Raw genomic sequence first — 12,406 nt, forward strand, 5'->3', positions numbered from 1 at the left:
CCATCTGAATTCATCTTGATTTGGAAAGGAAAATCCGTTTTGATTGAGTATGGGTGTCGATTTTCTCTGAAATTAAAATTTAGAGCAGGGACTATTTGAGGTGTTGATATTCACTCTGCATCTTAACCCGTGTAATATTATTGTAATTTTTAAATTTTATAGTATAGTGTCTATTAAATTCACTGAATTAAGAGTTTTGATAAATTTATCTATTTAATTTTGAACTCTGTAATTAAATAAATTATTTTCATAATTAAAATTATGACAAAAAATTATTATTTCAAAATAGAATCGAAAGATAAAACTTAAAAATTTAATTATATTAAAATTAAAATATAGTCAAATTATTAATTGACATATTATTTAACAATTGACGATTTAGTTTGATGATATCAAAGCATATTAATCTTTAAATTTACTATAAAAGTCTCCAAAAATATAATTATTATATTTGTTTATAAAAAAGTAAAGGAAAATCGTGTATAAACATTAAAATTAATTAATTTTGTAGAGAATATGTGTTTTTCTGATATTGGAGTCTATTGTTAAGTTGAAGGAGCCAAAGAATTCTGACATTGTCGCTATTGCTACTTGCATAGAGGTATTGATGTTGATTCAAATGTCCCTATCAATTATTATTGCCATTGTCACCATTTTCCACTTTGTTGTTTGGTTTTGCTTAGTTTTGTTGGACTTTTAGGTACAAGCTAATGTTTGTCTTGTACTACTTTATTTATTTGCAAGGTTTTTGATCAGTATAAGATAGTCCGGTGAAAAGGTGAAAAAATTTCAAGTGTGTTGTTTAATTGTCTCACAACATGCTTCAAAATATAGGTTTATATAGATGTTAATATATGTGGTTTTTTGTGGTGTTCTATAAGTTTAATATGATAGTTGTGAAAAAAACCTTGTGGAGTTTTGTTCTACTTTTGGTGCACAAAACAGCTCCTAGTTCTATTTAGAGCTAAGATGGTATTTCCTCTTTTTCTCTAAATATTCATTGAAGAGCAACTTTTTTAATTCATAATTGATGCTCTTTGTGTCTTGGCTATGTCAATGGTTATACTATACTGGTGACTGTGGTTTCATTCAACAAAGAGTGCAACCAATGAGCTAAACTTCATTCTAGCATGAATTCCTTTCTAAATTTGAGATATATACATTTGCAATTGTGTTTAGGAATCAGAATGACAGAATCATCGTCATTGTTCAATTCAGCTCATAGTTTATATTCAAGTCATTAGTTTTCAGTTGTTGCAGTTTTGAACAAATACTTTATGTATCAAATTATTTATAGAATGAAAATTGTTTTTAGATAAATAAATTAAGTTTGTAATATAGACATGGTATGATTGCTATTATCTTCTCCTGGCTCCAGCTTCTTATGCCAGCTTGGATACAGGGTTTTTTTACAGTCACCCTTGCAAGTAAGCATTCTTTGTCCTGCTGCATTTAACTCATTTATTTGCTTCTGTGTTCGCATATTCAGATCATTAATGTTGAAATTTTATAATTATTTTTGCAGCCTTTGATGGATAACTTGGAGGCTCAGACTTATGAGACATTCGAGAAAGATGCTATGAAATACCTTTAAGTACGACAATGCATGAAACTATATTCTCAACTTCACTCTTCTGATTTATGTTTTTGCTCTGACCTTGTAGTCCAGTAGCTATATCACTTTTGCGAATGTTATAAATTTATTAGCTTTAAATTTAGACTCATTCCGTCCCATATTCTTCAATAGTTGCCCAATGTTTGATGCTTGTTTTCTTTTTCAGTATGTTTGTGTAATTTAAATAATATTTTATGTTGTCGGCTCTTTAATGAGATCAAATATTAAAGAATGTCAGCTCTTGTTTGTTACTTAGATATCTAGGTTTTGACTTATTTGTTATAAGTTGTGTACATGTAGTCTAATGATTAGATTTATTTTTTAGAGTACCAAAGAGCAATTAGTAAAGTATTGCTAGACATGATTACCGATGAGGAGGCATTTGTTAAAACCATTGTAAGATTTTTTCTCATGTTGTTTTTCTAAATACATCCTCAGTGTTAGAGAAATTGCGTTCACCTCTTTTGGATACAACACTTTGGATGCCTGTGTACAATATTATAGAGACAGAAATTATTTGTTTTTATTCATTGCTAGATACTGATGGTTGTTGGAGCTGGACGTGGTCCGCTTGTGCGGGCATCATTATAGGTGTGATATTTTTATCTAATTGTTTAAATAAATGATTGTACAATGCCAGATTGGATGTTTCATATTCTTTTGACTAATTTATGTCTTATTAGTTCGTAGGCTTCAGAAGAAACTGGGCGAAAACTAAAAGTTTATGCTGTTGAAAAGAATCCGAATGCAGTTATCACCCCCCACGTTAGTTTTAGATCTTTTAATTTTTAAATGGTTTTGTTGAAATGTGCCAATATATATTTTGTTTACTACAGAAATAGAAAAACTCAAATTCATTGCCTAAACTTCATAAAGCATTATTTAGTGAAGTATGTTTGAATGTTTGATAAATTTTTTTAAGATTTTGGCACCTGTATGTATGTAAATATGGGTGTCAGTAAGTTAGACATGAAAAACATGGTGGGTATAGTGCCATTACTAAGCAATAATCTTTTATCAGCTTGTTAATGTTTGCTCACTGTTAATACCTCATTTGTAGTTCATGGTAGCGTGGGTTCAATTGATTGATTACTTTATGTTCTCTACTCGTATTTTGTTTTTTCAGTATAAGATATAAATTATTTTACTCCTTTCGCGCATTGATTAAGATGTTTATGACAATTATAATAACTTTCTAAGCAGGGCTTCTATCTTCTGATTATTGATATTAATCTTCAATTGATTAATTCCATTAATTTAGACCTGAGTTTTTTTTTTTTTTGGAACATGCATTAGTTAAATTATATTACCATAGTCTCAAGTGAGATGAGCCATCAGAACACCCCTGAGAAAGCTGACATATTGGTAACTTTTTTTGCTCATTTTGTCATTGTTAATGATTTGACTTTTGTTGTTTATCGTCAAGTGTCTGATTGTTGTTGGCTTGAATTTAGGTTAATGAATTGCTAGGTTCTTTTGGGGACAATGAACTGTCTCCCGAGTGCCTTGATAGAGCTTAGAGATTAATTTAGAAGTTGATGTTTTGAGAAGTCAAATTTATGCTTTGAGAAGTCAAGTTCATGCTTTGAATGAATCGTTGCAAAAACAGGAGCAAGAAAAGTTGTTGATGAAACAACAGTTGCAACGACAAGAAAAAGAGATGATTATACTTAGCTCATGATTATACTAACAAAAAAACAAAGAGATGATTTAAAAGTTCATGCTTTGGTTGTATCATGTACATGATTATACATAGTTTTTTTTTATCATGCTTTAATTAATACTTAGTTATAATTTGCGAACATGATATAAATTTTATATAGAATTATCACAATAGTTGGATCATGCTTTAATTAATATTTAGTTTTGATTTGAAAACATGATATAAATTTTATTTTGGAGTATTGCAATACTATTTCAATTAAAGATTAATATTAAATATTTAAAAAATGTATTTATAATAATATTTTCATATAAATAAAAAATCAGGAAAAACTAGTTTACAATGGAAATTTAAGCCTGTGAATTCTTTTTGAAAATAATTTTGATACGAAATTACCTGCGAATTTTCATGCGAAACATATTTTGTACAAAATTTCTCTGGATATACCTGCAGATTTTCATGCGAAAGATGTTTGTAGGAATAGTTCTGCAGATATTTTTGCATGAAGTGTCGTTAGAAAATGTCTAAAGTTTTATTGACATTTGCTGTGGATACAGAAATCGTAAGTGATTATCCACGAAGATTTTACGTGGAGATATAATTCTGCCAATAAATCTGCAGTTAACGTGTGTTCATGCAGATATAATTCTGCCAATAAATCCGCAGCTAGAAAGCAAATTTCTGAAAATCCGCGGCTAATATTGACTTTCCAAAAAAAGGGGCAAAAGATGGACTCTTATTATTTTTAATCAAATAATTGAAAAAATATGTGACTGACTATCTTTGGATTATTTTTCTGAGATCCATATTAGATTGACTCGTAATGTATCTATCATATGCAATAATCAATTGGACATATAAAATAAAAACATAAAGATGAGATTGGTTAGCAGAAAAATAGAGAGATAAACTCGACATCATCTCCAATTCATTGGAAGTAAGAGGATCTAAAAGCGTATAAAAGGAGGGAATGTCGAACAACACGTCATAAATATTCCTAAATTGATAAATTTAATTTATATTTTATTAAAGTAAATATTTTTAGTGTTTTAAAATTATAATTTAACTAATAAATGTTGATATTGAATTCAAAATCTCATATATATATATATATATGTAAGTTAATTATAATAAAATTTATCTTATTTTTTAAATAAAAAATAAATATTTTCAATATTGTATATATAGATTTATTATTCATTCTATTCTACAATGAGTGATTTATTCAATTACTTTATATGAATTAAAAATTTAGTTAATTTTATATAAAAAAGAGAAGTTATGAATTTTTTTATGAAATTATCTTCGTGGATAGTATAAGAAAGAGAAATTAATAGAATTAAGTATATAAAGTTAATAAATAATAAAAGATATAATAGTATAAAAAATAGTTAGTTGATACCGTAAAATAAGATATAACTTGAGACACTTTTTTACAAAGTAACATAATTTGAAATGAATGGAGTAATTATTATAATTGAAAGGTCATTTCACTCCTTTACTAATAGATCAATAATATCACGAGGAAAAAGTATTTACCATATATATGTTATTATTATTTGCATTGAATGCATTTAAATTTATATTTAAAATATGGGCAAAAGTTTTAACATGAGCTTTTATTTGCAACTGCTATTTTGACAATTATTATCTAAATAAAAATAAATCGTTGTAATTTATAGGTGAGATTTGGCGATATTTTAAACAATAAAATGACACGTGTAATATTTGTGAATAAAAGCTTCTGAATGTTTGTTTAAAATAATGTAATCAAGTAAATTTTATTTTATTTTTATATAGTATATAGTATATAGACATAGGTATAGATAGATTGTGCACATCTACGTTACAATATGTTGTGAGACTTAAATTAAAAATAATTTTTTAAAAAATTAATAAATAAATTATTAATATTTTAATTAATAATTATAGAATTTTTTTTATGGTAAAAAAATGTGATATTTTTAAATTTATTTTCTTTATATTTTTTTAATAAATAAAATAAGATATTTTCAATTATTTTATCACAACATAAAAAATTCATATAAAATTTTCCATCTTTTAGTTAAAAAAGAAAATAATAATGTAGATACGTCGTACCACTCTAATAACTCACGTTAACAATTTATAACTAATATTTTTTCAGTATCATGATTTTTCAAATTTTAACTAATATTTCTTCGATTAACAATGTAGTCACTACTTCTCTCGTGATTTTTCAATTTATAATTAATATTTCTCATATCCGTACTACTTTCATTGATCAATTTAATTGTACTAAGAACAACATTACATAATTTTTCAATGTAAAGTGAATAAATGACAAAGAAAGATTTATTTCTAAGAAAATATATATCAATAAGTTTAACAATATATTTTTCTACCAATACATATCAATGTGCAATTACCCATATATATTTTCAATTTTACTTGTTTGGTTTGTTTTAAATTTATCCACAGTACAGTCTCTCTTGCCATTCAATATAATTTTTAAGTTTTTATTTATTTATTTATTTAACTTTTTTGAAATTTTAAATAGATTGATTCATATTTTAAAGTTGATATTTATATTTTAGATTATTTATTAAATTAATATTTATTTTATAATTAATAACAAAGTCAATTAATTTAATATTTATTGAAACAATATTAAATTTATATAAAATTTTATCAATTTTAATTTTTAGAATAGTCTGATGTGAGATATTTTTACGAAGTAAAAAAAAAAATTAAGCCCTCTTATCTAAGTAAAATATTTACCTTTGACTGATATTCATATTTAAAAATAAATTAAAAAAAAAAACAAATTACATAATCAAACCATATTATCAATTTTGTCAAACCATCAAATTAATACAATCTCATGCATGCAGTGCAAAAAAAGACATGTAGTTTATTTTATTAGTGATGTAAAGAAAAGTAAATGTTTTGGAAGTATATTGAGCGAAATTTTTAATCTCAACTTCCATAATTAGACTCACATCACATTTTACTCAAATTAAATTTTCTTAAACATAACTGAAAACGAGTGAAATAGGAGTTTTTTATTTATTTATAAATTAGAGATAAATTTGAATTTTTATAATAATTACGTGTTCAAGGTATAATTATATAATTGTAGACAATAAAGTAGCGGTTGGTCAATAATCTTGCGCTGTCTCTTTTTTACATGCATTATCCTTTCTAATCATATTTCACATTTGTTTATTTTTATTTATTTATTTTTGTCTGTTTTTTCTATCACTGTTCTTAAAACCAACGAGAGATAATTATTATGGCGACCGGAATAATTTTCATTATAGGGTCCATAACAATAAAGATTCATAAATGATTTTGAAATACAAATTTTGATATGAGACACCATATAAATATATGGATTTATTTTTTATTGATATTTTTCTTTTTGTGATGATTATAAGTAGAAGACACTAAATTTACAATGTATGTTATACAGTTTTTTGATTTAAAATGTGAATTTTTTGCGTTGAAATAGTATATTGATAAAAAAAAAATAGTCGTATATGCAATTATTGCACAAGAGTACTAAATTGAGCTGGATTAAAAGTATTTAGAAATTGATGGGTAGGTAGAAGGAGTGATAGAATGAATGGTGGCGCTCGTGCCACCAACCGCATGGATGGCCAAGGAATTTCAAACGAGTCAAAAGACAACCAAATTGATTTCAAACTACATGCCAACATTAACATTCACAAACTCACTCTTCTACGATTGCAACTTCAAGTTGTAGATTTAACAACTTTATTTAGGTCGACTCGAAACTCTAACAAATATCTACAGTATTTCTCAAAACAATTCTCCTACATTTTATTAACTAGATAATGACTTGATTTTTATAAAAATAAAAAACACATGTCTTTTAAAATTTATCGTGAATCATTAACTTATACTTTTAATGATAGTGATTGTCTATCATCATTAGCATTTTAAGTGATTTTAAACATTAATTTATAATAGAACTAATCTAATTTAGAATTTGTTTGTTAGTTAAGTAGAGTCTGCATAAGCAAGGAAAATATACATGTAAAAAATATAGAAAATAATATTTTGTTTATAAGAAATAATTTTGATACATTTTTGTGCAAATTTTTATTTACATTATCAACTAAATCACAAATAAGATTGTCATGGTTCAGTCCAAAAAGAAAATCTAACCAAATCGAATTGAATTGTTACAACAGTTTAATCAAATTGAGCTGAATCATTGTAAAAATTCAAGGCACCAATTCATTATATGCCCACCTAACCGAAACCATATTTACAAAAACACCAAAAATCATATCCAATTAAATTTAAAGAGTCTCAAAAATCAAAAATTGAACTAAACCACAATATAAAGAATAATATCAAACTGTGACAAATAGTTTACGCATTGAATCGAACTGATTCGATTCAGTTCGCGAGCCATCCATCTCAATTGGCTTTTCTTTTTCTAGTGTAATTTGATCATATTTTGTCTTTTTCTAAACAACCCTAATTACAAGTCGCGATTTGTATAATATTTATGGTAGACAAAATTAACATCAAATTTTTTAAGAAGAAGAAGAAAATTAACATCAATTACTTTTAGTGATTCAACATAATAAAAAATACATTTTTATATCATTAGTATATATAAATTAAATTCTATCATAATATAAAATGAAAATTAAAGATACTACACTATTTCATTGATGTTGGTATTGGTTTTAAAGAAAATGAAGATTGAAGAGATGATTAGGTAGGAATTTAGATTGTTTATGACCAAAAATATTATTAACCACAGAAATATAGCACTTGAGAAGTCACAAGTGTGTCAACTGGATCTACCTACCACCTTAATTTCGGACTTGTGAAGAACAAAGTGTCTCAAACAAACAACAACGTTAAATAGCATCTCTACATTTCTTACACCTCATCTTTCTCTCTGAACCCCTCTCACCACCTACTTCCCCTGCATCATCTATCTCTAGTAAGAACTTTCTCTCTCTCAAATCTCAATCAAATGTTTGCATAACTCTTTATTAATTGATGAATTAACTCTTTTTTTTTTAATTTGATTTCAGTGGCTAGTGAAACTGTTTTGGTTGATGAAATCCCTTACCCTTCCAAGATCACTACTACCAAGCCTCTATCTCTCCTTGGTCATGGTAAGTTCCTTATATACAAATTATTTTTCTTTATTTGATTTTAGAAAATGGTAGATCATAGATTATAAATTTTAGTTCCAGATCAATGGAACTGCTACAAGTAGAAATTAACAAGTAGATTTGGTTGTTTGATCAGGGATTACCGACATGGAAATCCATTTTCTGCAAGTAAAATTCTATTCAATTGGGGTTTATTTGGACCCTGAAGTAGTAGGTCACTTGCAACAATGGAAAGGTAAACCTGCCAAGGAGTTGGAAAATAATGATGACTTCTTTGATGCTCTCATATCTGGTAAGTTGTTATTATTATTATTTTAAATAATGTTCTGTCATTATTATCTTAATTATTGTGTATACTAAAAAAATTAGTATGTATGGTTTTTGACAAGTTAATTAAAGATCTAATATGACCTCATCTATTTATTATTACTCCTAAATATAAATTTCATTTTAAAAGTAGATATAGTATTTATTACTATTTTTTCAAATGTACCTCTAATTAATACAACTAAGTATTTTGAAAGATGAGAAATCAAAGTTGAACATCCTTCTACGGAAAGGTATTTTAAGAATAATGATTCACAAAGTTTATATATTAAAATGTGTGAAAGTTATGAAGGGAGCTTATAAAAAGGGACAAAGGTTGTAATTTGTATCAATTAATGGAACAACAATGTTAATTATATTGGCAAATGCTAATTAGTAACAAAAGTGAGTGTGAATATGTGCAGCTCCTGTGGAGAAGGTAATTAGACTTGTGGTGATTAAAGAGATTAAGGGTTCTCAGTATGGTGTTCAGATTGAGACTGCTGTTAGGGACAGATTGGCAGCTGATGACAAATATGAGGAGGAAGAAGAAGAAGCTTTGGAAAAAGTTGTGGAATTTTTCCAGTCTAAGTACTTCAAGAAGCATTCAGTCATCTCATTTCATTTCTTTGCAAATTCTCCAACTGCTGAGGTAAAGTACCTAGCAGCATTAGCTACCTTAATTGACCCTATCCTTCTCCTTCATTTGCTGATTACATTTAACTTTAGGTCTTCTTTTTTTGTCAAAACTTTAGGTCTCTTTGTATTAGTTTTTTTGTATTGTGAGAGTTTATCAAAACAACTTATGACATGTCTATAGGGGATATAACGTTGGCACTTGGCATGGTGATTGGGGTGGGGAGTTACGGAGTGGAGTGATAAGGAGGTCGCGGGTCTGATCCCAATCCTCAACAAATTACAAACAATATTAATTACATCTTGTTCGTTGAAAAAAAAACACTTATGACATGTCTATAAGCTATTTTTAGCTTATTTTCATAAGCTTTGCGAGATAACATGACTTATAGGAAAAGAATTTGACAATCTTTTATCATAGAAATAGTTTATTCATGTCCCGCAAGTGCAAAGTTGTGGGGACATTTGATACGTGGGATCACGAGTTTGAATCCGCAATACTCCACTTAGTGAATGTGAGTTTCGCTGCTATGCTCTTTAGAAACAAATAAAAAGATTAGTTTATATATAAACTCTTATATGATAAAACCCTTATGTAGTAAGTGCTTACTTAATTAAGCTGTTTAGCTAGTGACATGGACCATGGTTGTTTATTGTACAGATTGTTGTATCTTTGGAAGGGAAAGAAGACTCAAAATATGTAATAGAGAATGCAAATGTGGTCGAGACCATTAAGAAATGGTATCTTGCTGGCTCAAGGGCTCTGTCTCCCTCAACCATTGCATCTTTGGCTACTATTCTCTCAGAGGAATTGTCCAAGTGAAGACAAGTTCGTGTTGTGTAATCTTTGGAATCTATGTTCTTTGTTGCCATTCTGTACTAATTAGAACTTTCTCCAAGAATGTTTGCGGAATTTTACTTTTTAACTTATCGGAATAATAATGTTAGTCTTGTGAGAAACCAATCGGGTGCAATATAAATATAGTTTTACATGAACCAAACTTCATTTAATAATAATGATACACAAGGTTATTACCACACAAGATTGTAATAAATTGTGTTGACACATTTCCTAACCACATTTTAAGTCTAAAACATCCGATTGGAGCTTTTCAACAAACACCTTAAAGGCCACTTACGATTACAATTTTTTGCTTATTTGTTTCATGCATTGAGGCCAAGACCCTTAAATTGGAAGAACTTCAGAAAATGGGTTCTTTTTTATTTTTTGAAATTTGGAGGATTTAAAAATCTACTAAATATAAAGATGATACTAGTATATGATAAACCTCTTTTCCTCCTAAAACTCGTGTTCATACAAACCCTAAAAATATGAATAAATAATTGATATACAATGTGAGTGCAAATATTGTTTCGGTTATTTTTATTGTCCCGTAATTTCATCTTTCAATATTCTTAACTACAATTGTCTAGTAGACTAAGACTAATTTCTTGTAGTAAGAAAATATAGCAATTCCATAGTCAAAATTTTGAGAGCTGTTGAATTAAAATCAAATTATTATCGATATTATAATGTATACATTACAAATATTTATTTTAAATAATTTATAAATATATTTAATTGAGAAAACATCACTTTAACAATTGCTTACGACACACGTTTTTCCTTGACTAAATTTATCTTTTCCTCGAATGATTCTAACAAGTATTCTACACACCATATTTGTGAGTTAATATTGCTTTTAATCTCTACAATATACAATAAATTTGGGTTTGATCTATAAATTTTTTATTTAGATTCTACCTCTAACATTTCAAATATTTTAATTTTAGTCATTCATTTAAGTTTGATCTTCAAAAACTGCTGGGTTAGTATGTTGACCGATAAATTTTAATTATTTTCTAAAATAAATAATTTCATGTGGCTTCTAATTAAAATAACTTAAAAAAATTAAAAAGACTAATTTAAAACATAAAAATTATTTATGTTTTTTTTTTTTCATTTCTCTTCTCGTCTCCTCATTATCCAAACTCAGCTCGTCATCGTCTTCTATTTTTTCAATTCCACAATTCAAACAAACCATTGCCTTCATAAGCAATAACCATTGACACTGATTTTTCTGATGAAGATTTAAAACAAAAAAAAATTAATTAAAAAAACTTCTGACACAAGTTTACAGAATTAAAACATAAGGTGAACAAAATTACAGATTTACTATGAAAGGAGAACCAATAATACATTTTAAAAAAGAAAAAAGAAACATCGAGCATTCTGGATGACCATGTGTCCATGTCAAATCACTTGTTTTACAATATAAGATTGTAAGGTTCAGCAAACGGATTTTTTAATTTAAAAAGTCACTAAAATATCACACTTCAAAAATATATATCAAATGATATACTTTTTTCACTTTGCCCTTCAATTATATGAACTTTTTTTTTTTATGAGAGAGATGCAACCGGCCATGTACAAGTTTTTAAATTTTTATCTTTATTTTAATCGTTGAATAATTATTTATTTAATAAATTAAAAATAATAAAAATATTTTAAATTAAAATTATATTAATAAAATAAAATATATTAAATTGAAGGAAAAAAATGAGATTTAACAAATTTGTCAAAATAAATAACGTATTATATTATTTTAATAACTCTCATGTTTTGTAGATATATTTATACTACTTTAATAATTTTATCTTAATTTACAGATAAACTAGCAACTTAATTTTATTTTGTTAACAACTACTCTTATTATTTCTCGAGATCTAATAAATAAAAATAATTATAATTAAAAAATAGTAAATTATATTAATAACATTGAACAAAATACATTAACTTAAAAAAAATATTAAAATTAATATGGTTGAATAGATGTGCCAAAACAAATAACTCTTATATTATTTTATCAACTTAATTTTATTTTGTTAACAACTATATCATATTTTGCATATAAATTAACTAAATTTTATTTTATTAACAACTTTCTCATTTTGTTTCGGATCTAAATAATAATAATAAAATTAATTATATTAATAAAATCAAACAAAATACATTTAAATTGAAGAGAGAGACAAATA

General features: G+C 26.5%; 1 protein-coding gene across 1 annotated transcript; it reads left to right on the forward strand.

Moving 5' to 3' along the window:
* The first annotated feature begins 8,106 nt into the window (after positions 1-8,106).
* Positions 8,107-10,331, forward strand: LOC101508569 (chalcone isomerase-like protein 2). The gene is made up of 5 exons (XM_004502772.4): positions 8,107-8,247; positions 8,342-8,425; positions 8,562-8,717; positions 9,157-9,383; positions 10,029-10,331. Coding segments are annotated over exons 1-5 (630 nt in total). The 5' UTR covers positions 8,107-8,246; the 3' UTR covers positions 10,191-10,331.
* The last annotated feature ends 2,075 nt before the right edge of the window (positions 10,332-12,406 follow it).

This window comes from Cicer arietinum, chromosome 5, assembly GCF_000331145.2.
Source record: "Cicer arietinum cultivar CDC Frontier isolate Library 1 chromosome 5, Cicar.CDCFrontier_v2.0, whole genome shotgun sequence".
NCBI classification, from domain to species: domain Eukaryota; kingdom Viridiplantae; phylum Streptophyta; class Magnoliopsida; order Fabales; family Fabaceae; genus Cicer; species Cicer arietinum.

Excerpts from the sequence above, each read along its gene's own strand:
- LOC101508569 (XM_004502772.4), top strand. Across the intron at positions 8,718-9,156 it reads CTTTGATGCTCTCATATCTG|CTCCTGTGGAGAAGGTAATT; the intron begins GTAAGTTGTTAT and ends GAATATGTGCAG. Across the intron at positions 9,384-10,028 it reads CAAATTCTCCAACTGCTGAG|ATTGTTGTATCTTTGGAAGG; the intron begins GTAAAGTACCTA and ends TTTATTGTACAG.